Source organism: Microcaecilia unicolor, chromosome 1, assembly GCF_901765095.1.
Source record: "Microcaecilia unicolor chromosome 1, aMicUni1.1, whole genome shotgun sequence".
Taxonomy (NCBI): Eukaryota; Metazoa; Chordata; class Amphibia; order Gymnophiona; family Siphonopidae; genus Microcaecilia; species Microcaecilia unicolor.
In genome coordinates, this window is record NC_044031.1 from 115979246 (window position 1) to 116006153 (window position 26908).

The 26908-nt window shown below is 44.0% G+C and overlaps 1 protein-coding gene across 1 annotated transcript in view; it reads right to left on the reverse strand.

The window, feature by feature from the left end:
* The window catches only part of MALRD1 (MAM and LDL receptor class A domain containing 1), a 787803-nt gene that overhangs the window by 720945 nt on the left and 39950 nt on the right, over positions 1–26908 (reverse strand). Inside the window, 2 exon segments of the mRNA XM_030202038.1 lie at positions 19648–19744; positions 23716–23877. Of these exon segments, the coding sequence (XP_030057898.1) occupies positions 19648–19744; positions 23716–23877 (259 nt within the window).

A 26908-nucleotide genomic window follows, 5' to 3' on the forward strand; every position in this document is an offset into this window, starting at 1 on the left:
GCAGGTTGTTATTGCTGGCAAGGAAGTGGGAGCAGCAGAGGAGAGGGAGGAAAAAGAGAGCCCCCGAAGCACCTCAAAGGACTTTTTTTTCTTTGTAGCTTCTCCAGGCCCACATTACCATGCAATCTTTTTGCCACACTCTGGGCTCCTAAGTCCTCTGCTCTCCAGAGATTTACCCCCGCCTTCAGCTTTTTTGCCCCTGTACATTTTGGGATCACTTGAGCTTTGCTGTCTTCTCTAGTCCCTGCTGCTCCTCACCTTGTCTGCCTCAGCCTTTAGGATGTTATGCAGCAGACTGCTCTGCTGAGAAACTACTGTCAATGCTACTGGCTGCTCCAGACCTCCCGTTAAAATTCTATCATTAAAGGGAGGCAGTCCTTTCTGTGCATCTTTTGGAAACAGCTGTGCATCCCTCGGATTGCACATTTTAATACTGAACAGCTCATTTAAATACATTAGCTTACGATTCCCAGTGTCTGTTGCCGTGAATGGTAAAAAGCCCGCAGAGCCCCTTTGTGCATTCATCGCTGGATTCCTTGCTTGCTAAACCGGCTTGAACCAGTCAAAAGCTCACATTGCAGGCCTGGTAAGTTTTATGCATCTCCCCCTCAGAGCTTACTTCACCCAGAGCCCGATGCACAAAGCTTGCCATGCCAGCAACATGAATTTTCAACCAGTTCCAGCTGCTCTAGTGAGCAAGAGATGTGCCAAGAGATACAGCGAGCTGTTTTCCATTTGCATTAACATACAATAAGAATAATATGCTGATGTATGCCAAATGAGCTGATTAGTACTGAAATGAGCATAATGCTGGATGCACAGCCGTTACTGAGCAATGCAAAGAAAGGACTGCTCACCTTTAACACACAAAATTTTACAGGTGGTCTGGAGCTGTTGTAACATGGCAGTGGATTCGAGGAGCTGTCAATTGTATATCCAATAGGCCCTGAACATGAACATGTCCAATCCGCTGTCAACAATATATATTGTGTTATTAGGGTTGTCTTATTTGTGCATGCATGTGTGTGTGATAAAAAAAGAAAGAAAAGAAAAGCTGCACGTGTTGTGTGTATAAGCTGTGTCCCTTCCCTGTGGCAAAGAAAATGGAAGGGTCTCTGGGTCCCGCGGGTGTAAGCCCAACCTTTCTGATATGGATGTGCTGTGGCTGGCCCAGCTTATAACTTCCAATGAAAAGTGACTGTTTCCAAGGGAGGGGCGAAAGAGAAACATCTTATGGATGGATGAAGGCTGGAAAGTTACCCAGTGTGCTTTCCTCCCGTGTTCGGTAAGACTGCATTTCCATCATTTGTGGAGCTGCTGCACCTCCCCCCCCCCCCCCCCCCCCCCCCCCCCCCGTTTCCATTGTCCATACCACTTTCTGTTACCTTGGGGCAGTGATGACAATTGTGGGCATGTTGTTTTTCAGGTTGAAGAACTAAAGAAGAGGGCAAGACAGCTGAGGGAAAACCACAGAGGCTAGCTTGATGTGTACATGGCTGTCTTGACAACAATCCAGGTATTTATTGGTTACCCGTGGTGTGGGTTACTTATGATGGGCTCTGAATTGCATGGTGACATGCATGATCAGGGGTTGTGACAGTTTCCCTCTTGTCTCTCTTTGAAATAAGAGGAGGAGGAGTCCCTCCTCTGGTTGATCTTATCCCTTTACCTCTTTCTGGTCTTGCCCATGGTCCCCATCCCTGTCCTTATTCCTTCCTCCATCCCAGCCCCTCTTCCTGCTTCCTTCTCCCCAAGCACCCCAGGACCAGCCCTCGTCCCTTTGTACAGTTGCCAACTTCCAAACTCGGCCCCTCCTATGGACCTCCCCTCTCTTGTCCATGACCTGAGCCCCTTACTCCCCCCCCAGGATTTCCCCAGACCTTCCCCCTCCTTCCACTCTCTTCTGGGTCCCCCTTCCCCCCATGTTCTCAGACCTTCTCCCTCCTTGCACTCTCTTCTGGGTCTCCCATTCCCCCCATGTTCCCCTTCAGTCCCCACCCCCATTGTCTTGCCCCTCCTGTCATTCATCAGAAAAGCAGAGAAAAGGATCCCTGCAAGAGAGTGCTTGAAGCTCTTAAACACTCTGTGCCGACAAAATGGCAACTAGAAATACTGCCTTTGATAGTTGCCGAATGAAGGGGCTCAAAGTGGGCTGACCGAAGAGCCTTAAGAACCACTTGAACACTCCACTGAGGACAAATGTTGCGGAGAGAGGGACACAGATGAGTGACTCCTTTGAGGAATCAGACTATATCAGGGTGAGCAGCTAATGAAGCATTCTGTATCTTGCCTCTGTGACACACTAACACTTTAAATGAACCATGAGTGGAATGAGAGCCAAGCCTTTTTTGAATCCTTCCTGAAGGAAGGATAAAATATGAGATAAGGAAGCATGAAATGGAGAAACCCCATTCTGTACAGACCAGCTTTCTAAAGTTCTCCACACTGTAGCATAAGAAGAAGCAGTGGACCACTTCCGGGCTTACAGCAAAGTAGTAATGATATCATCCGCGTAACCCTTCTTCCTCAATCACGCCCTCTCAAGAGCCAGGCCATAAGACCAAAGTGGGAGGGATTCTCCAAAAGTACAAAACCTTGGTGCAATAAGCCCATCTGTGGTGGAAAGAGTCAACCAAGGAGCAATTTGAAGATGGGTGAGGTTTGCATACCAAGGATGTCTGGGCCAGCCTGGAGCTACAAGAATGACCTTCCCAGGATGATGCACAATCCTGTGCAACATCCTTTCCACAAGAGGCCTTGGAGGAAACATGTAAATGAGGGCTGTCAATGGCCAAGGCTGTACTAGGGAGTCTTTTCTCCTTGAAGCGGCTGTAGAATCTATGTACTTGCACACTGAGTCTGGATGCCATGAGGTCCAGAACCAGAAGGCCTCACTGTGTGGAAATGAAGCAAAATGCAGTCTTTGACAGTTGCCATTCCCCTGGGTCCATAGACACTCTGCTAAAGAAATCTACTTGAGAGATGCTGAAATCATTGGAATGTTCACTTCCGCCATCTGAAAAGAAGACATGCCTCCTGGGCTAAAGATACACTCTTTGTTCCTCCTTGTCTGTTGATGTGAGACACTGCTATGACATTGTCTGAGAGTACGCACACCAGCCTTCCCTGAAGAAGAGGCGCAAAGGCTAGTAGAGCTTTCTGGAAAGCTCAAAGTTCCAATCTGTTGATGGACCTGGAAGCCTCCACTTGACCAGCAGCCCTGTGCAGAGTGGTGGAGATAATGGGCTCCCCATACGAAGAGGCTGGCATTGGAGGTGAGTCTTTAACGGTAACCCCACCTGAGTGTGACCAGGAAGAAGCCAACAAATCAGACTCCGTCTAGTTTATGGTGTCCATGACACCAGTTGGTCGTAAGTCCCCAAGACCGGAGACCACTAGCTCAACTTGGATGACTGTAGGGGACGCATGTGGAACTTCCCCAAGGGCAGAACATCCAAAGTTGCCACCATAGAACCGAGAACCTGAGCATAATCCCATGCCTGCGGGCAGAGAAGCCTGAGAATTTGCTGCTTGAGCTTCAGCAGATGATGCTGAGGCAGGAAAACCTTCCCCACCTGGTTATTGAAGCACACTCCCAGAAACTCCAGGGTCTGGGTGAGGGTGAGATGACTCTTGTCATAATTCACCACACAACCCAGAGCAGAAAGAAAAGACATGACTGTCTGTGTTCTGTGAAGGCTCTCTTGATAAGAAGGCACCCAAATTAGCCAATCAACTAGGTAAGGATGCACCTGGATTCCTTGCCAGCGAAGAAAGGCTGCCACCACCACCACCACCACCATAACTTTTGAAAATGTTTCAGGTACAGTGGTGAGGCCAAAAGGCATGACCTTGAATTAAAAATGATCTTCCAGGATTGCAGACCAGAGAAATTTCTTGTGAGGAGGCCAAATTGGGATATGAAAATAAGCCTCCTTGAGGTCCAATGAGGTGAGAAAGTCACCTGGCTGGATTGAGGCTATGACAGAATGAAGAGCCTCCATGCAGAAGTCCAGCACTCTGAGAGACTTTTTCAAACTTCTGAGATCCAGAATCAGGCGAAAAGAGTCTTTCTTTCTTTGGAATGACAAATAGATGGAATATCAACCCATGCCCCTCCTCTGCCCAGAGGAACGGGCTGAATGGCCCCCAGTCACCTAAGGAGGTTAAGGTAGTTAGCACTGCCAACTCTTTGCAGATGCTGCATAGGGGACAGCATGAAAAGATCTGATAGTGGCTTTAAAAATTCTAGCTTGTAGCAATGAAGAATGATATCAGAGACCTATTGGTCTTCAGTAATAGTGGTCCACTCCTTGTGAATACAAGAAAGATGTGTACAAGGAGTAACACATCGACTACATCATTGCGAAGGCTGTGAAGAGGGAGAGGTTCTTGAGGGAAGCGGAAAAGGGCTTCTTGCCTCTCAAAAGGAATACTGAGTCTGAGGAAAGTGAGTTTTTTTAGAAGAAGCACTAGGTCTCTTAGTACCTGACATAATAGATGCAAAAGATGCAAAAGGACCAGAGGACTGAGGAAGCAGGGGAAGAAATGTTTAAAGCCTCCATAGATTTTGTGATCAATAGAGGCAACACTACTCTCAAAAACAGCCTAGCTACAGTAGGATCTATCACCAATGCCTGCCTCTGAACATGTCCAAGTCAGGGCCAACAGCAGAACTCTGGGCAAGTCACTTAACCCTCCATTGCCCCAGGTACAAATAAGTACCTAAGCCGCATTGAGCCTGCCATGAGTGGGAAAGCGCGGGGTACAAATAAAAAAAAATAAAAAGCCAGGACAGTCAGAATACACAGATTAAAACCTCCTCTGAATCCGAGGAGGAACTTTCTCCGAATCCTGCGAATGGAAAGTTTTTGTTTTCTTAGGAAGCTGCTCCTCAAAGCACATAAGGGGTAGAAGGAGAGGCAGTTTAAGGCCTGATGTAATAAAAGAGCAAATTCATGTGAAAATGGCAAGGCAGAGACCTTCTACCCCCCACAAAACCAACATCCCACTGACAAAATGTCCACTGAAGCCTCGCGGAGCACAAGAGCCATTGGCGCTGGAGCCCACCAAAACCACCATTGGAGTGGGGCTGGATTGAACTCCCGGATACGGAGTAGGACAGCCAAAGTAGGCAAAGTGGCATGTCAACAGAAGTAAAGCAAAGCATGCAGGAGCCAGTAGTTGAGAGCTTACCCTGCAGCTCGCACAAGACTTAATAGACTCAGACATAGAGAATAATAAATATACTCACTACCAGTCTCATGACCTCCAAGGCACTGAAGCCCCACATCTTCCCACAGCACAAGTGCTCTTAAAAAGAGCTGCAGTGGCTGGTTTTTGTTTGTTTTTTTGTTTTGTGTTTTCAAAGAGGCAGGAGAAATTGAGAAGGGAAGACTAAGATAAAGAGGTAGAAATAGGGGTTAACGGTTACAAGCAATCACAAAAGGTGGGTTTTTAGCCTAGTTCTGAATAGGGCCAGACATGGAGACATGATGTACTGACGCAGAAAAGTTTATTCCAGGCATAGAGCACAGCAAGATAAAAGGAACTGACTCTGGAATTGGCAGTGGAGGAGAATTGTACAGATAAGAATGACTTACCTGATAAACAGAGTTCCTGGGGAGGGGAGTAGGAAGAGATAAGAGTGGAGAGGTACTGAGGAGCTGCAGAATAAATGAGCTTGTAAGTCAGTAAGAGGAGAATGAACTGTATATAGAAACAGATAGGGAACCAAAGAAGTGACCTGTATGCCAAGATTGTCACTATTCCCACAATGGTGGAACTAGAGTCCTCTTGAAAGGTACAGTTGAACCATGGACTTTCTTATCGTGCATCATAGTAGCCTTATCTGCCTCCCACAGAATATTGCCATTAAATCCTGCAAATCATTAAAACTAAGATACTCCTCCCAGCAGCCAGCTGGCATTTTTTGTACCTCTAGATCCTGAAGTAAGGCCTCATTAACCTGATAATTGCTGTACTTGTAAGGAGACAGGCACATGGTTTGAAATAACCATTAAGCCAGTCACTTTTTTATCCTTTTATCCAACCCATCAATGTTGAAGTCTAAACAAGAATGGTATGGAGCAGAGACAATGGCAAAGTCCTGCTCAAAGTGATTGAGTTACATGCCAATCATTCAGACCAACATCTTTCATATACTTAACTAAAAAAATATCTAAAGTTACCTCTTGTTGCCTCATTGTGTGTTTGTTTTTCTTGTCCAAAATGGGCAGTTCCATTTAAGACAGGTTGTAGAAGTAGGAATTGAGACGTGCAGGTCACTGTCACGCTTATTTTTGAAAGAGAAGGAGGCCCATCTTTCGACACAAATCGGGACATGGGCATCCTTCTCGCAAAGTCATCCAAATCGGCATAATCGAAAGCCGATTTTTTTGACACCCTCAACTGCATTCTGTTGCGAGGAAAATGACCAAAGTTCACAGGGGCGTTTCGGCAGGGTAGCGAAGGCGGGACTGGGGCGTGATTAGGAGATGGTCGTCCTCGGCTGATAATAGAAAAAAGAAGGGCGTCCCTGAGGAGCACTTGGCCGACTTTACTTGGTCAATTTTTTTCATAACCAAGCCTCAAAAAGGTGCCCCAACTGACCAGATGACCACCGGAGGGTATTGGGGATGACCTTCCTTTACTCCCCCAGTGGTCACCAACCCCCTCCCACCATAAAAAAAAAGTTTTAAAATACTTTTTTGCCAGCCTCTATGCCAGCCTCAAATGCCATACTCAGGTCTATCGCAGCAGTATACAGGTCCCTGGAGCAGTTGTAGTGGGTGCAGTGAACTTCAGGCAGGCAGAACTAGGGGGGGGGGGGTTGGGGGGCTCAGCACCCAAGGTAAGGGAGCTATGCACCTGGGAGCAATTTGTGAAGTCCACTGCAGTGCCCCATAGGGTGCCCGGTTGGTGTCCTGGCATGTCAGGGGGACCAGTGCACTACAAATGCTGGCTCCTCCCACAACCAAAGGGCTTGGATTTGGACGTTTTTGAGATAGACGTCTTTGGTTTCCATTATCGCCAAAAACCGAGGATGACCATCTCTAAGGTCGACCTAAATGTCAAGATTTGGGCGTCCCCGACCGTATTATCGAAACGAAAGATGGATGTCCATCTTGTTTCGATAATACGCATTGCCCCGCCCCTTCGCCAGAACATCCTTAGAAATGGACGCCCTTAGAGATGGTCGTCCCCGTTCGATTATGCCCCTCCACGTCTCAAGTTTCACTAGTATTTTAGAACATAATCTGCCAACACTGAGTGTGTTTTAAAATATAGGAGAAATGGATGTTTATGCACTGGGTGCAGGCAGCAGTATAAACATCCATTTTAGAAAAATAAATTTATATAATATCGATGGGTTCATAGTCAGCACATAACCAGTTGTTGTACAATGACAATATACCCATGTATGTGCTAGCACATTACTGATTATTTCTCCAAGCTTAGAACATAACTGAGTAGTATCCCAATGCTGTCACAGTGACCGGTTTCCTTTGCCAGTTTGGCATTGGCGGGTGGGGGTGACAAAAAAAATCACTGGAAGATTAAAGGGGACCCCCCTACTTCTTCCGGTCAAGTGCTGCTCAATAGCAGCTGCTTACCAAATCCTAAATGTGCTTGGTAGCAGGTGTAACTCCTGACGTCGATCTTTTAGGACATGATTCAAGAAAGAGTGCCAAACTTTAGTCACCAGAATGATGTGCACTAAACATGAATTTTATAATGGCAATTATGTGTGGAACTACTGTTATAGAATACTAACATAAGTCTGCAGTTTGGTGCCTGAATTTGGATGCAAACATTTAGGCCATGTCAAAGCCTGGTGAAAGTGGTTGTGCCTAATTATTGGCAGTTAGGTGCCTAACTCCTAGGCGTGGTCCTCACCAACCCATGCACTTCTCACATCCATGCCCCCCCCCCCCCCTAGAAGTTGCACATGGTAGAAATTAAGCATGCAACTTCTAGAATAGAGACTAAGGGCAGTTGTGCATGCAACTGCTAATCGGTGCCAGTTACCACCAATTTAAGCCAATAACTCCAATTAACATCCAATTATTAAATGAAGTTGTGCAGGCAACTGACCTTATTCTATAAATGGTGTGTGCAACTTTGCACCAGTAAGCATAAAGTTGAGTGCCCAAATTTATCGAATTAGGGAGTTAGTCCCCTTCTGAAATGGAAAATAAATATCAATGAACTTGCCATGCCCTTGTCCAACCGAAACACATGCCCAGACCACACTTCCATGCCATTTCCATGTTACTTGAGTTTTATACGTCCTTCCTCTGTATAGGACTTAACAAAGACCTGGCTTTTTATCCCACTATAAACCATAAAATCTACTGCTTTTGTCATATCTGCCATACATCTCTCTCTGTCTCTCATTCACACCAGCTCTCCATGTTTCTCACCTAACCTACCCTTCCCTTTTCCTGTGAGACTGTCATTGGAATGCCTCTGTTTTTCACTTTATATTCTGATATTGTCAACATTTGGTTATTTACGATCTGAAGAAGAAGGGTTACCTTCAAAAGCTAATCAAAAAAGTATTTAGTCCAATAAAAAAGGTGTCATCTTATTTTCTTTTCTATATTTAGATTAATTTTATTTGTACCTTTAAAAAGTGGACGAACATGGCTACCACATCACTTTTCTGTATAAGAAATCTCTTTATTCTTTATCTTTAAGTAACACTTGTATAAAATTGTTACTTATATGACGTTCACACCAGGACTAGTGTAGACATGCTGGAATCCAAGGAAAAATTCAAGAGGTGGCCCCCACTGTCCTCACCCCCTAACCCTTTTCCCAATCTTCCCACCCACAATCCACTACCACACATGGAGGCAATGGAGGGTTAAGTGACTTGCCCAGAGTCACAAGGAGCTGCCTGTGCCGGAATCGAACTCAGTTCTCAGTTCCCCAGGACCAAAGTCCACCACCCTAACCACTAGGCCACTCCTCCACTAGGCCACTCCTCCAATATTCAGTATTGGACCATGTCCAGGCACCAGCAACTCAAATACTGGGGGCTATCATTTGGGTGGAGAGGCTGCTGGAGCTTATCAGGCCCATTTAGCCATGCCCGCATAAGAAAGTTATGTGGGCTTTGGCTGAATATCAGGCTGGGACCCACATTAAAAATAGTATTTCCCCCTAACTGCCCCTCGAATGTGCAAGCCCTCCCCCCCCAACAACAAACCTCCCCGGGCAACACCCCCTCAACAACAGCCTCCTCTAGGTAGCATCCTCACCCCCCATATCAGAAAGAATCCCCCCAGAGCCTACCTGACCTTTCTGGTTGTCCTACGGGCATCGGGGGCAGAAGTAAACCCCCCTCACTCTTGCACCTAGTGGCAGCTTCTTCAAATAGCTTCCATGACCTTTTGTGGCAGCTCACGGTTACTGCAAGTAACACAAGAGTTCGTGGAAGCCATTTTTGAAGACACTGCTGCTGTCCCGGACCACCTGCTGTACCACTAGGAGGTCGGTAGGCCCTAGGTAGTCCTTTCCTGACCGGGGCTAGGTAATGGAGATGCTGCTCGTGAGGGCTGTTGGTTGGGGGGTGCACCCATGGAGGGTATTTTGGGAGGCTCCACATCAGAGGGAGTTGCCAGGAAGAGGGTCAGGAAAGAAAAAAATACTTTTATTTTTATGTGGGTCCCTACCCAATATCAGCCATGGCCCACATAGATTAGCTGGTGAATTTAGAACAGCCTGCCCCTAGCCGGCTGGCCCACTTTTTGGGAGAGGCAGTTAGAGGCAATATTCAGTGGAACTCCCACTTTAGTGCCACTGAATATCAGTGTTTGGGCAGTTGACAGATTATTTAAGTGGGCAAGAGAGGCTCCTGCCTGATTAAATCGCTTTGAATATAGGTCCCCCTTGTCTTTTGTCTTCATATTACTTGTGTTGCAAAGTTATGTCCTCCATAGCCATTAACATTAATTTTCAAGCTCTGGAACTGGCTAAAAGGGTATCACATAGCAGCTCAGAAAGGAATCCAGTAAAATGTTCCACTAGCCTGTATGCCAACAGAAAGTTGCAGTAAATAATGCAGAATGTATAAGTGACACTTGCTGTGCCTGCTGTTGGGATTCTGCCCACAATCACCACCCAAAATATTTTGCATGATTTACTCTTTCTGTATGGCTTAAAGGATATGCTTTCCCATTCTATCAATCAGTTTCTTTGGGATTTTTTTTTCCTAAGGTAATAATCAGCAATTTCTTTTTTCTTAATTCATCTCAGGGTGATTATTCATTAGAGGATCAATTTTTGCCATCAGATTCATCCATCACAAGGAAATTTCCATTGCTAATATCATGTAGTTTTCCTGTAATCTCACAAAAACCTATTCAGCCAAATGACAAATGATGGAATGGATTCTCTGAAGACCAGCTTTTGAAATCATTTTTAATATTGCAATTAACTCAATATTGAAACTGTCAACTGTTTGATTACTAGAAATTCCTGCTTTCAGATCCTGTCTGCCTCCACGTTGGGATATATGTGCTGTTGAGGGGTCATGCTAATTGAGAAAATAATTATTTTTCCCTGCATTGAAACCACCTTTAAAAAAAACATGATCACATTACCAAAAAGAGTTAAAACAAAAACAAAACAAAATACTTTTATCTGCTGACACTGATAGAAAGTTATGTTTGGAGACAGTGTCAATATTTTTCAATTTAATGCAATATTTATCCTTTTTAAAGCATTTGGGAACAGCAGCATTATTTTGGAAATTCAATATCCAGTGTTTGCTAGGGACTTCTTTAAACAAGTTCACATCTCTGGCTGTTGTTCAGGCCATAGTGCTAGGTTGTCAGTCAATGTAACGTGGAGGGCATTTTCGAAAGGGACGTCCAAGTTGCAACTTGGATGTCCTTGCAAAACGGCGAAATCCAGGGGCAAGGAAACCTGTATTTTCGAAACAAGATGGACATCCATCTTTCGTTTTGAAAATATCGTCAGAGACGTCCAAATCCTTAAATTTGGACGTCCCTAGACATGGACGTTTCTGACTTTCGGTGGTTTTCAAAACCAAAGACGTCCATGTCAAAAACGTCCAAATGCAACACATTTGGGCGTGGGAGGAGCCAGCATTTGTAGTGCACTGGTCCCCCTGACATGCCAAGACACAACCGGGCACCCTAGGGGGCACTGCAGTGGACTTCATAAAATGCTCCCAGGATATAGCTCCCTTACCTTGTGTGCTGAGCCCCCCAAAACCCACTACTCACAATTGTACACCACTACCATAACCCTTACGAGTGAAGGGGGGCACCCATATATAGGTACAGTGGGTTTGTGGTGGGTTTTGGAGAGCTCGCTATTTCCTCCACAAATGTAACAGGTAGGGGGGGTATGGGCCTGGACATCTGAGGCTGGCATAGAGGCTGGCATAGAGGCTGGCACAACATATTTTTAAAGATGTTTTTTGAGGGTGGGAGGGGGTTAGTGACCATTGCGGGAGTAACGGGAGGTCAACCGATTTATGTCAAAAGATGGACGTCCTTCTCTTTTGAAAATGAGCCCAATAGTAACATAGTAGATGATGGCAGAGAAAGACCTGTATGGTCCATCCAAATAAACTCTGCCCAACAAGATAAACTCATATGTACTACTTTATATGTATACCTGACCTTGATTTGTATCTGCCATTTTCAGGGCACAGACCGTAGAAGTCTGCCCAGCACTAGCCCCGCCTCCCAACCACTAGTCCCGCTTCCCAACCACCAGTGCTGCCACCCAATCTTTGCTAAGCTTTTGAGGATCCATTCCTTCTGAACAGGATTCCTTTATGTTTATCCCACGCATTTTTGAATTCTGTTACCATTTTCATCTCCACCACCTCCCGTGGGAGGGCATTCCAAGTATCCACCACTTTCTCCATGAAAAAATACTTCCTGACATTTTTCTTGAGTCTGCCCCCTTTCAATCTCATTTCATGTCCTCTAGTTCTACCGCCTTCTCGTCTCCGGAAAAGGTTTGTTTGCAGATTAATACCTTTCAAATATTTGAACATCTCAATGCCTCAATGATATCCATGGGCTCATCTTTCTTTAGAGATGAAGGTCTTCTGATTTGGCTTAATTTACCCGCAAAGTCCTCCCTTTCTGCCTGTAGTTAATTTGGATAAGCTCCCAAGCGTTTGGCCTTTCCCTGAATCTCTTGGTTTTTTTGAGCGCCACTCTGGTAAGAGTGCTTCATCTCTAGCTTAAGTTTTTACTAGAGATGAGCTGTCTTCTGCAATGGCATGGGAAATGTCATTAATAAATGAAAATGAACAGAAAAAAAGCATATTTTGTGTTTTTTCATTTGCTGGTAATAGTGCACACCCTGCACAGAGTGTCCACTATTTGGAAAAAAGGGACCATTCTTCCTAATGAGAATGCACTATTAGCAAACATAGGGCCCTGTTTACTAAGCTGCACTAGCGTTTTAGCTCACACTGTGTAGACACCCTTAGGAATACTATAGGTATCTACACAGTTAGCGCATGGTAATGCTTACTGAGCACTAAAAATGCTAACACGCCTCTAACACGGCTTAGTAAACAGGGTTCGTAATGTGGCTGTAATCCCATTATTATGGCCACAGAAAACATGCATCCCCTACAATCATGGGATGATAACATCTCTGTGGAAAGCCTGCTCAGATCTTGATCCCAAACATGGGTTTTGAGATTCTTTTTTGAGTTGCAACCCATAGTTTGTGAAGATCTGCTCTAAAGTGATCAGTTCAAGCAAGAAAAAAAGGGGCCCTTTTACTAAGCTGTGATAGGTGATAACATGCCCAATGGAGCAAAAATGGCCTAACGCATTAGTTTCTGCTTTAGTTTTGACATCTGCACATTGTATATCATAAAGGCCATGAAAAGTTGCAAACCATACATATTTCTAGTTTTTATTATAAGCTGTTTTGCTCTCCTTGAGCTGAAAGCAGACTTAAGAGTTGCAAATGTGCTTTTTTCTGGTAAATACCTTTCTAAGGCAGTAGAAATTTGAGGTTTGACATTTTGACCTATGCGGCGGACCTGTAAGAGGGACTTCCTTCGGCAGTTCTGTGAGAAACATGTCCTTGATTACTGTATTTTACACTTATGAATGTTCCTTATATTTCCCATACCTAGATGTCCGCAACTACATGCACTGTACTTGCGGAACATGCAGTTATGGGAAATATAAAAAACATACATATTTTATTGTGTATATATGAAGAGGTTCGCATTCTTGATAATGATCTATATAAGGAAGGCTCCGCATGTATGAACACGTACTCATCCAAATAAGGCCCCGCAAGCGTGACGACAGTCCATGCACATCATGGACGTCCATGCGTCATGGTCATCCACGTGCCGACCCATCATATATGGGGTAGGACATCCACGTGCTGACTTGTCCATATATGGAACTGTGCATATAAGGATGTCCATCACGCATGGGCTTCCATATAAGGTGATGCACGTTTTCCAAAAGTTATTCACTGAGAAACATGGCTCTCAGAGCTCCCCTCCAGAATGGTCCAGACATCAGAATCTGTTCTTAAGTTGTCCGAAGGTGCGCTCGATGATGCTATGTCCGATGTCTACTGTTGTAGTTCTCCTCTGACCCTGTTTGTGGGTGCACTATGGGGGTCATGAGCCAACTCCGCTGTGGGTAGCCTCTGTCACATTTGGGGAGAAGCAGGATGAGAAAGATGAGTATGTATTGTTTGGAGCGGGTACGTTGTGGAGGTGGGGGGGGGGGAATAGTGGGTTGTGGAGGGTTGCCTGGTGGAGGAGGTATAGTTTGGGCAGATCCATGCTGCACTTACCTAGGAGCCATCTGCCGATGAGCTCCCCTTCCTCAAACCTGCGGAAGATACCCGAGTGCGTGCAATGCCCTCCCGCGGGAGGTGGTGGAGATGAAAATGGTAATGGAATTCAAACATGCATGGAATAAACATAAAGGAATCCTGTTCAGAAGGAATGGATCCTCAGAAGCTTAGCCGAGATTGAGTGGCAGAGCCGGTGAAGGGAGGGGGGGCTGGTGGTTGGGAGGCAGGGCTAGTGCTGGGCAGACTTCTACAGTCTGTGCCCTGAAAATGGCAGATACAAATCAAGGTAAAGTATACATATAAAGTAGCACATATGAGTTTATCTTGTTGGGCAGACTAGATGGTCTTTTTCTGCCATCATCTACTATGTTACTATATAATATATAGGCGTCATGGGTGGTATTGGGCACACAGGTCTAGAATCTCCCCCTGGGCGTCACACACAACTTGCATATTGAGTGAGTGGAGTGCTTTCCTGTTCCTATAAGTGGCCTCTCATCCCCGGGGGGGGGGGGGGGGGGGTCTGAGTGCAACATGTGTGCAGTGAATGGCACCTATGACCGAGGGGAAGCAAGCTATGGTGTAGAAGTCAGTCATGTTGTTCTGCAGGGCCTGGGGGATGGTGGGGAAGGTGATGTACTCAGAGGTGTGGGTAAGGAAGGCATCAATGGAAGACTGAGTGAGACCTGCGTTCACAGATAGGACAGACTGGAAACTCCCAGTGGCCAGAAAAGATAGAGAAGCAGTGATCTTTAGGTACATAGGGATGGGGTTGTTCCTATGGGTCCTGGGCTGCAGGAGGGGTTTGAGCTGGTCACAAAGGTGCTGAATGGCAGCCCTATCAAAGTGGTACCTAGTGAGACACTGCAGGTCAGTGAGGTCCTATGAAACTGCTAAGGGGCCTGAAAACTCTGGGGCATGAGTACTATCCTGCGGTGCTTCCCCTCTTCCTCCAACATGTAAGCCACCTTTGCATTTAGTGCCTCCATGTTCCCCACACTACAGGTGCAATGCAGTGCCACCAGTGCTCCACTTCTCCCTACAACTTGGTGAAACACAGTAGCAACAACAGAAGCTGACACTCACCTCATCCACCACTGACAAATAATGCGGTCACACACAGCAGAGCCACACTGCTAGCACTCTCTGACCCAGTACAAACTTTCCTACCACACCCTCTAGCCACTCACTCTCCAAGCAATCTTCACAAACACGATGCAGCAGTACACAGGACAAAGAGACAAACAGAGACTACAAACAGGTAAGGGAATGAAATATGAACTTGGGGTCAGTGAATGGAGAGGGATGGGGGAGGGGATGGGGAGACAGAGGAAGGAGTAGTCGTGTCTGGGTTTGGGGGCTAGAAGGGGTAGGGAAAGCTGAAAAGGTAAAACACAAATGAGGCAGGTGAAAACATTCCAACTACGGCACACAGACAAAGGTAACAGGTACTCAACAAACTCTCAGCTTTCTCTCCCAACAACGCTCTCACCACTCTCCAACTACACAAGTCATTAATGGGTCTAAAGACAACTGCCCCCTTACCCTGGTTGCTTTTATTTCGGTCTAACTAAGGAGCTCAGGTTCCGACCATGCAAAACCATTTCGCTAGCCGTTATACGCTGGGGGCGCCCATGTCATAACGCCGCCCCCTGTGGGGACGACCATAGATGGGCGTCCTCACACTAAGGACACCCTTATGGTCCAGTTTTGATTATTGTATTTGGGCGACCTTCTTTTGTGTCGCTTTTTGGATGCCTTTTTCTTTCGTAAATGAGCCTGTAGGTCAACTCATATCAAATAAAAACTTATGCTTTATTTGACAGATTTTAAACTGTCAGAAGCTGGAAAAGGCTGGAACTGGATTTTTGTCATAAAAGGAACAGAATATTCTGGAAAGAAGCATATTCATTTGGTAGGAAGGGTAATTATAATTAAGATAATGACGAAAAGAAGAAAAAAGTATTTTACAGGAAGCAGAACTGAGGATGGCGAGCCTCAATGTGTCTACACTAGCAGGTGGACATATTGACAGCTCCCAGGAAAAACTCTGTTTTTATTGCTACATATTATACTGTATTGGGAGTTTATTTGTTACTATTTCAATAATTACTTATTGGCTTCTTTGACAATTTAAATAAACATTTATTATGTCTAATAGTTATTTAGTAGCCAGAGTTTTTCTTGCCTGGAGAGTAAAAGATTTACTCTTTCAGATGGTTACTTCTGTTGCAGAGGCAAGACAGAAGTGAACAACATGCTAACCACATATTATTTATTCTTTTTGTTTTTTGGGAGGGGGCATGTAAGGGGCTTAGAATGACATGGATACACTAATCAGCTAAGTGAAATGACATTACCACCGTGTTAGCTGGTTACTGCGTCCATAATGTGGGAGCCCTTAGTGCCTTCTAAATAGGAGGCAGGAAGTGCTCCCATGGTAATTTTGTAATGCCACGTGCTAAATACTGCAATAGGATTTACGTAGGCTGCAAAGATCAAATCATAAGAAAACTACAGACAGCACAAAACACAGCTGCCAGAATCATCTTCGGAAAAACACACTTCAAAAGCGTGAAACCCCTCCTAAGAAGCTTACATTGGCTTCCTAGTAATGCTTGCATAACATTCAAAATATGCACAATAGTCCACAGAATCATCTACGAACTTGCATCAGATTACATGACGGAACTTATCGATCTACCAATAAGAAATGTGATGAGAACAGCAAGAACTTACCTAACCCTTCACTACCCCAATTGCAAAGGTATAAAATACAAATCTTCACATGCCACTAGTCTCTCGTTTATAGGCACACAACTTTGGAACTCACTACCCAAAGACCTGAAACTCACAGAAAACTACCTACAATTCAGAAAAAATTGGAAAACACATCTTTTCAAGAAGTCTTTCCCTCCTGGATCTGCCTATTCCCACACCACCTTACATCATGAAATGGAAAACAATAATATTAACCTCTCTCACAATATGCTAATAGATCAACCTAAGCGTTTATTGTACTTCTGTATTATATACTAGACTTCTACAAATCTAAAATTTTTAACCACCTTTTTAGCAATATGTAAGCCATATTGAACCTTTTTTATGGCCATGCTAGGAAAGGACTTAGGGCATAGAAATGGACCACTTAAGGGCATACTAAGCCCATTTCTTAGCACAGTTTAGTAGAAGGGCCACGAGGAAAGACAATCAGAGATGAAAGGGTCCAGGGAAACAAAGTTCCAGGAACACAGGAGGAAGGCAGTGCTGGTGAGCAGAAATGAACAACAAACCAGCAGGTAGCAAGGCCAGAGAAAGGGAAGAAATAATCCAGGCAGTATTGGCTGGCTCCTGCTGGACCACTCAGGATACAGAAGGATATAAACAGTATGGAGTCAGTCCAGAGGGCGGCTACAAAATTGGTAAGCGGTCTCAGTCATAAAATATATAGGGATAGGCTTAGGAACCTCAACATGTACATGCTGGAAGAGATGCAGGAGAGAGGGGATATGATAGAAACATTTAAATACCCTCAGTGGCGTCATTATACAGGAGGCGAGTCTTTTTCAAATGAGGAAAAACTCTGGAATGAGGGGGCATACGATGAATTTAAAAGGAAATAGGCTTAGGAAGAATCTAAGAAAATACTCTTTCATTGAAAGGGTGGTGGATGCATAGAATGGCCTACCGGTAGAGGTCGTGGAGATGAAGACTGTGTCAAAAGTGTGGGACAGGCATGTGGGATCCCTTATGAAAGGAAGAGTTAGTGGTTACTGAGGATAGGCAGACTGAACGGACCACTTGGCCCTTATCTGCTGTTATGTTTCTATGCAGCACATGCTAGGAAGTCAATTAGCTCCTCCTGGGAGAGTAAGGCCCCGAAACTTCAAGCCAATAGAGAAAGAGTTAAGCAGGGATAACACCTACACAACTTGCACACGTGGCATGCCTAAATCTAGCTTGGCAAGTCTGAATTTGGATTTACTCACTAAGGGCCCAATATTCAGCAGGTGGCGATCAGCATTTTGCTGACAGCCGCAGGCATTATACCTGGAAATTCAATGCCAGGCCATGTTCGGTCTCCATCATTGAATTCCATGTTTATGGAGCTGGTGAAAACATAGCCAGTTAACTGTAATAGTCAGCGCTTAACCAGCTATGAAGAGCCACATAAAGATAGAACTGCATTTTATATGGTCCTATTTAGGTGGTTATCCAGTCAGTTAAATGCTGAAAATTGGCACTTAATTGGCCATGTGCTGACTTGACCCCCAGAATACCCCCAAAATAGCTGGTTTTGGCTTGAGAGCTGAGTATTTTCAGCAGTAGCAGAAAGAGGTCGGTTTGCCCCAGAACAGGCGATTTAAAGCATTTTAAATATCATGCCCTTAGTTTTCCAAACCCCCGCTCAAGGCGTGCACAATACAGGTACAGTAAGTAGGTCCCTGTTCAAAAGGGTTTATAAGCTATGTTAGTACCTGAAGCAATGGAGGGTTAAGGGGTGCTTTTACCAAGCTGCGGGGAAAAGGGGCCTGCGGTAGCAGCAGGGGCCATTTTCCCCATTCACTAGGACCCTTTTACTGCACTGGGTATAAAGCCCCCATAAACAAAATGGCCATTGGTAAGAAAACTCTTACCTACTGAGGTGGCGGTAAGGGCTCCCATGGTAATCTGGCGGTAACTGGGCAGCGCAGTGATGCCTGATTACTGCCAGGTTACCGCCATGCTATCCATTTCTGGGGTGCCCGCCTCCCCCCCCCCCCCCCCCCCCCACCAGAAATGGTACACACTTGACACAGAACTACCACTGGTGGCCACGTTAGGCTGGCGGTAGACCCAGAATAGCGAGCAGTAAGCCCGCATTGGGCTTACCACTGCTCTGTAAAAGGGCCCCTTAGTAACTTGCCTAAAATCACAAAAAGCATTAGCAGGAAAAGCATGGCTTGAACTCTGACTTCCCTGATTCTTAGGCTGCAGCTCTAATATGGCCACTTCTCCACTACTGGCTAGATTTAAAAACAAAAAATCAAACAAAATAAATCAGCCACAAACCTCCATGGCTAGATCTACCTGAGAAGTTAACCGTGTAAAATTGCCCTGTGATTTTACCTGCTCAGCTGCTTTATGAAACTTGACTAGCCAGCACTCGGCATTCTCTTCTTCATGCAGGCTAAATGGCCTTTAACATGCATTTTTTGCATGTTAGAGCACAGGGCCATACATTTCTAATTAATGGAAAGGTGAAGGAGAGTCTTTTGTGACTGACAATAGGAAAGACATGATTACAAAAATCATGCTTTAGGACTATGATCCAAATTATAATTCTTCATAGAAGGATTTTATCACAAGTGGTGTTTTAGAACCCTGGCTATTATGTGGATGCCATCCCACTTTGAATGAAAGAAAACAAAACCCATTTCACAAAGGTTCAAAATATCTAAAAGATGAAAGTACCCAGTGACAGGTTTATAAATTCATTTGAGTGGAGTCACCAGGTTTTACCATGCACTGCCACATGATGATGCGTTTGTAATGCAGCTAACTACAAATGGAAAATGACTAAAAATAAACAACTCAAGAACTAATGAATATTTTCTGACCATTACTCTAGTACTTTGTTGTACAAATGCAAAATGGTTTACATAATCATTATCATCTTTATGTAACCTGATGTGATGAAAATGAAAGCAAACGCTGCGTATGAAAAAAAAAGCTTTTCTGGCAAATTTAGTGCAATACTAAATGGTTTCTCATTCTCTGTTTCTAATGCAGTATACAGATATTACAGTGTCAAAAATGAATTCTTACCAAATTCTGGACGGCATCCTTCACTGAATGATACATCATCAATGGCAATCTCCTCTGTATGTCCGTTCTTCACAAGTATTTCACCTTGAATAATTATCTGCACAGTATTTTTGAAGAAAGAGAAGAGGAACACCCTGTGTAAGTCGTTTTCAAACACAGTGGTTGGAGTACATAAGTACATAAGTATTGCCATAATGGGACAGGCCAAAGGTCCATCAATCCCAGCATCCTGTTTCCAACAGTGGCCAATCCAGGTCACAAATACCTGGCAAGATCCCAAAAAAAGTACAAAACATTTTATGCTGCTTATCCCAGAAATATTTTCCCCAAGTCCAATTTAATAAGCCACATTGAGCCTGCAAATAGGTGGGAAAATGTGGGATACAAATGTAACAAAATAAATAAATACATAAATAAATAAATAATGGTCTATAGACCTTTCCTTTAGGAAGCCGTCCAAACCTTTTTTAAACTCTGCTATGCTAACCGCCTTTACCACATTTTCTGGCAACAAATTCCAGAGTTGAATTACACATTGAGTTGTACACTTCAACATAGAAGTTAGCAACACAGTTCTACAGACTAAGAACATACAACAGAAATGGAATATCATCCTGTCATATTTTGTGTGAATAATGCCATTAATAAAATTTATGATCATGCTCATACTGAGATAATCGAAGTCATAGAGTAGCTCACAGTGAAAAAAGGCTTACCATAAAATGCACTAAAATAATTTTTTGGGAGGGGGCATATCATGGGCAGGGAATAGGTATGGAATGCAGGGTTAATGTGAAAGCACTTAGCGCCTCCTAAATAGGAGGTGTGTTCATTTTTTTTGCAAGTCCCATACAATAATGGAAAAATTTGCATGGGACCCGCAAAACAAAATAGAACAAATAAAAAATCATTTAAAATACTGACACCTTAAATAAGGGCTTAGTCCATAGGAAAGGCTTGAGTTAAAACACACAAAGCCCATCTTTTAGCATGTTTTAGTAAAAGGGCCCCTATGTAAAGTAGATGAAACTAGAACTGGGAACCATCAGGGTTACATATGCTACATATCCAATAGAATAAAACAAAATTAAGGATTAATTTATTATGGAGTTGAGATTTTTCTCATTTTGCATTCATGGAAATTATGTTTACTGTATTATAACTAGGGGAAAAGCCTCTTGGGGAAAGATAAATGTCAGAAATGTAAGCTGCGACGTCAGACTCCGAACTGGATTCAACGAATCAGCACTGCAGCGTTACTTCCTTGCAGCAATTCCACGGAGGAAGATGAAATATGGAGACTGCAGGTCGGACCTCGGCTGGCGGGGGTTGGGGCCCCCCGTCAGCAAAAGTAAGCAGCAGGGGAGGGTTGACGGCGGGGAGGGGGCCAGGGTGAAATCTGCGGGGGCCCAGGCCCCTGTGGCCCCATGCAGATACGCCCCTGGGACAGAGGGACCATTAATTTACTTGATTTCTAGGTAAAATACATAGCTACATTGCTGGTGACTGAGGTCCTCTATGAAGAAGGCCTTTAATCTCTCATGAATGCTAGCTGTGGTGCTAATTCTGTGCCACAAATTGAAAAAATTACTGTATTTGATGATTGTACATATTATAAGCTTTATCAATTAGTATACACAAAGTCTTTGTTATTGAATATTTTGTTAAATTAAGGAACCCTTTTAATGAAGTGCAGTAAAATTGTATGGCTAACAGACAGTAGCTACAAAGCCTTTGACCATGCAGTTAATACAGATGATGCAGTTACTCCAAGATTCTATACAGTGCGATCAGAGTTGCGCATGCAAATCAGGTCATACTCTGATTTTTGCTCACAATTTAATTACCTTAACAAGCCAATCAGTGTTGATAATTGCCATTTAACAAGCAATTATTAACACTAATTGGCATTAATTAGAATTAACGTGCACAACTTGTTAAGCGTATTCTATAAAATGATGCGTGTAAATTCTAAGACACAAAGTCAAAAAGGGAGCATGGCCACAGGTGTTTGTGGGCAGTTCAAAAAACTATACGAGCTGTTATAGAACATACCCGGTCTACACCTAACTTAGTCACTGGCATTTACACTGCGCTAGGCATATTCTGTAAACTGCATCAAACTTTAGGAGTAGTGTATAGAATACGACTAAACCTATTTATTTCAGCGCCACTTTTTACAGCACCATATATAGAACCTGGCCCCTAATGTGGTGTTAAGTAATCTGCAGTATCTGCTGTGGCATGCATTGTTAGTTGCAAGACATGGTCCACGCCCATTCTTCTCCTGTTCTCCTAACCACTTCCCACCACATTTCATGCTGTGTAGCAATATTAGAATTAATCCGTGCTAAGATTCAAACTACTGCATTAATTGTTAGCACCATTGTACACTAACAGTTTGTACATGTTAACTAGGAAAAGCATTACAATAAAAGATCTCTATCATCAGGAAAAACTAACTCTTGACCCCAAAAGAATATTGCAGCTAACTCCTACAGGAAGACCTGGGTGTAGTCCCTGCTAAAATAGTTAAGGCAAACATCTGGAGCCCTGCTTAGGAGGTTGTAGCCTAGCAGGGAGGGCTATGTGGGCAGTGGCGGGGGGGGGGAACTACCTCTTCTTGAGATTAGTAACTTCATTCCCTAAGTGCTTCGAGTGAAATTAATACCCAGGAACTGAAGTAGACGACATTTGCATCTAATTGGCATATGCAGGCAAGCAGTGGACTTTGACTACTGGAAAATCCCGGGAAGGGGGAAAAAGACTCTGTTAGGCCTCAGTGATTATTGAGGGCCGGGAACTAAGGGAGACTCTAACTAGGAACTTGAAACTGTGGAAGGTTAAGAATTCAGAGACTGATCTTTCCCTTTTTGGGAATTGAGAGGTCTTGTGGCGTGGATGGACCTTTTAGCTAAGGATTTCAACAGGCTAACTCTTTTCTGGTTGGATTATACATGAAGGGTGGTAGGGAGGTAACCTAGAAAGGAGATTAAACTACAGTGAACAACTTTGGATTTTTACGTTGAATACGGTAGCTCCGCTAGGATTAAATGCTGAAATAGAATGGATGACGTTGATCTGAGAGTGGACGCTTATTGATGGGGAACCTAATACTGAGGTATAAAACAGCTGTCAAAAAAACACTGCCACCATCTTTCATCAGTAAAGAATGTTATAACACCATGACGGTTGGTAGCAAGGAGTTTTTAAGATAAGTATTTGATAGAATATATTATTTGGAATGTTGTGACTGAAATCATTGCATTATACATTTTTATAGGGGACATAACCTTGAAGCAGCCAAACAGCGAAACATGATGTTGTGTTGGACAAGATATCCCCTTGAGAAGAGATTTATTTAAGCAAAGTGCTACTGAAGCATTAATTTGCTATAAGTTGATCAAAAAAGCTTTGTTTGAATGTTTCACGCAATTAAGGTTTTGAACTCTAAAAGAAACTATTGAAAAGTAAAAAATATATATAAAACATAAAAATAGAAAAACACGCTTGAAGACCAGTGATGATTGGAGAGTGGAGGCTAAAACCAAAGAGTGCCCCATGACTCCGCCAAACTGAGGTCTTCTAAAAAAAGGTTTCTTTAGTTTCTAGCATCACAAGCCCAGAACTGTAAAGTTTGAAAGGTACTATTTGATGGACTTGTGCTAAACATATGAGCTTGAAGTGAGTTTTATGGGCCAGAAGTAGACATGGAAGCATTATCCAGTTGGAGCATTAGAATTAGCACACACTAACTGGATAATACTGGGTTAATGCGGGAGCCCTTAGCGCCTTCTAAATAGGAGGCAGTAAGCGCTGCAGAATTAATTTTTTGCAGATATCACATGCTAATACAAACATTAGCACATGACCAGAAAAAAACCTTGAAATATGCTATGGCAAATATGGGCTTATCACTTGGGAAAGTCTCTCATTAGAATGCACTAAACTCAGATTTTACCACACTTTTTAGCAAACGTACCTCTAATTCATTTGCTAATTGCAGTTTTTGCATACATAGCAATCCTTCAAATCTGGACAAATTTCACCCAAAATATGTATTAATACCTCAAATTTCTGAGTGCTCTTGATTGTGATAACTTCCCTTCTCCAGACATTTTCCAGATGGGATTCTGATTTCCAGATGTCTTTAAAGGGAGTGACATCATGTGTCCGGAGTCCCACCTTCAATGTTCCATTCACACAGCCAAAGTAATAATAAAATCTCAGCTGGAGACAAGAAGGATAATTTGCTTGTAAGTTACAGTGGGCAATGACAGTGGAGAAAACAAGACGGAGTACACAATACAAAATACCTGGCAAACGTGTGTGCTGTCGGTGGCTGAGAAAACAGTGCTTCTTAAACGTGCAAATGGCTGGAGAGTCTCTTGGGATGACAATGATAGGACATAAGCTGTTAATAATAAAATAACGATAATAATGTTTTGTCAGTGGTTTTGAATAAATTCCAATTTGCAATGAGTACCAGAGAGGAAGATGAATTGGACAAAGCAAATCATTAGAAATATTGGGGACAATTCTGAAAAGCCTGCTTAGTTGCAAAATATGCCTGTGCCCAGGTAGTTTCCCTTTTTACCTCTTTTCCCCCATCATAAGGAAATTAATTAATTAATCAGATTTAAATTGCTTATGTAATCCAACTCACTGTAATGGTCACCGGTCTTCCAACTTTAATGACATCGTCCATGTTTCAGGAACCTGCTTCAGGGTCTGGTCCTCAAGCGCCTCAACTCTTATTTGTTCATGACTGATTTTCAAAATGACCTGAAGCAAGTTCCCAAAACTTGGATCATGACATTAAAGTTGGAAGACCGGTTATGATTATAGTGAGTCACTGGGCAGTATCTTAGTGTGAACTGAGTCACTGCTGAGGTCTGCTGGATAATTTCCACAACTTTAACACTTATTAATGAACTTAATAGGTTAGTGCTGGGCTTTATTATTGTTTAAATTAGGTCACACAGCATTTAACGTGCATTAATTCTGTTAACACGTGCTAAGCTTTAGTAAGGGGGCCCTAAATGTAAAGCACAGAATCATGAAAATTTGCATCCAAATTACTCACACTTAGAGGGGCATAATCGAATGCAAACGCCCATCTCCATGGGAGTCTATGTCTGAGAACGGGTACGTAAAGGGGCGGGACAAACCGTATTTTCGAAAGAAATGGGCGTCCATCTTTTTTCCGATAATACGGTTTGTGCCAGCCAAATGCATCAGATTTGTGCGGATTTGAGCTGGGCGGTATTGTTTTTCACCGATAATGGAAACCAAAGGCGCCCAGCTCAAAAACGACCAAAACCAAGGCATTGGGTTGTGGGAGGGGCCAGGATTCGTAGTGCACTGGTCCCCCTGACATGCCAGGACACCAACCGGGCACCCTAGGGGGCACTTGTAACAATTTAAAAAAACAAAGCAAACTACCTCTGACATCCATAGCTCCCTTCCCTTGGGTGCTGATCCCCCCCAAATCCCCCCCAAAACCCACTCCCCACAACTCTACACCATTACCATAGCACTTATGGCTGAAGGGGGGCACCTAGATGTGGGTACAGTGGGTTTTGGAGGCAGTTTGGAGGGCTCCCATTTACCAGCACAAGTGTAACAGGTGGGGGGGGGATGGGCCTGGGTCCACCTGCCTGAAGTCCACTGCACCCACTGACAACTGCTCCAGGGACCTGCATACTGCTGTCATGGAGCTGGGTATGACATTTGAGGCTGGCATACAGGCTGGAAAAAAAAGTTTTTAAAGTTGTTTTTTTTAGGTGAGAGGGGGTTAGTGACCACTGGGGGAGTCAGGGGTGGTCATCCCCGATTCCCTCCGGTGGTCATCTGGTCATTTAGGGCACTTTTTTGGGACTTGTTCGTGAAAAAAAAGGGTCCAAAAAAGTGACCCAAATTCGAGCTAAAAACGCCTTCCTTTTTTCGATTATCAGCCGAGGACGCCCATCTCCCCTCGGCCGATAAACACGCCCCAGTCCCGCCTTCACCACGCCTCTGAAACACCCCCGTCAACTTTGGCCGTTTCCGTGACAGATTGTAGTTGAAGACGCCCAAAATTGGCTTTCGATTATACCGATTTGGACGCCCACGGGAGAAAGACGCCCATCTCCCGATTTGGGTCGAAATATGGGCGTCTTTCTCTTTTGAAAATAAGCTGGTTAGTGAACTTCTCCCTTATAGATTAGTTTATAAAATTGGAACTCCTGTATATTAAAACCAAGAGTATATTAACTGACTCTGTTACAGAATCCATGTCACTTTAGTTTGGTTCCAGGGATGTAGGACTGATGCAGCGGTACAGGTCACCCTCATGAAATCAATCTTGTGCCTGTCTTACTTACTTACTTACTTACTTACTTACTTGTGACTCCTCACTGCTCTTTCTCCTTCACCTTAAGGCTGGCACTGCAAGCCCATTTAAAATGGTTGGCGGTGGAACCAGCACTTCCTGAAGCGGATCTCATAGTGCATGAAATCAGCACTATGAAATAATGACCCTGCAATCCTATGTTTACAACACACTTACAGAGATAGCCTTAGGAAGGAGGGGGTAGAGCAGTAAGAACTGCAGCATTACTTCCCACTGCCCTCCTTTCTGACTCAGTTTTCTCTTCTATCTAGCAGCACCTGGGGCTCCCTGCCAGCCAGGCTGCTCTGTTTTCTATTTTGCCACTTCCCAGATTCTGGTATACTAGGTGACTGCCTGGTTCACCTAGTGATTGGGCCCATCCTGCTGGGATCAGGGCTGACTACAAAGGGATTAGGTGCCCAGGGTAATTCAGCCTCAGCGCTCTCTCCCAGCCTCAGATATTGGTGAAGAAGGCCCCTCTAAAACTGAAAAATAATGAGGTGACACTGTGTTTTATGACCCAACGCATACTCTGCTCACAGGGTGCCACAACCACTGCCTAAGGGTGACCCCAAAGAACAGAAAGGAATGTTATATGTCAGGAGAAAAGTTAGAGCACAGTTCCTATAAATCTCTGATTGCCAGGGCTTTTTTACCTAAGGTTACTAAAAGTGACCCATTGTCTCCAAGTATTAATGAAAAGCTCCATATATCCCAAATGCACACATAGAAAGCATCCCCCATGGGAGAAGCAATGTCTTCAGTCCATCCCCCACAGACCCCGGGCAGATTGTGAAGGCACATGCTGGATCAGCATATAATAGGACAGCCCTGTAAAATATGTGTGATAGATACTACAGTGGCTGAGTTGTCCAGACAGTAGAAGTA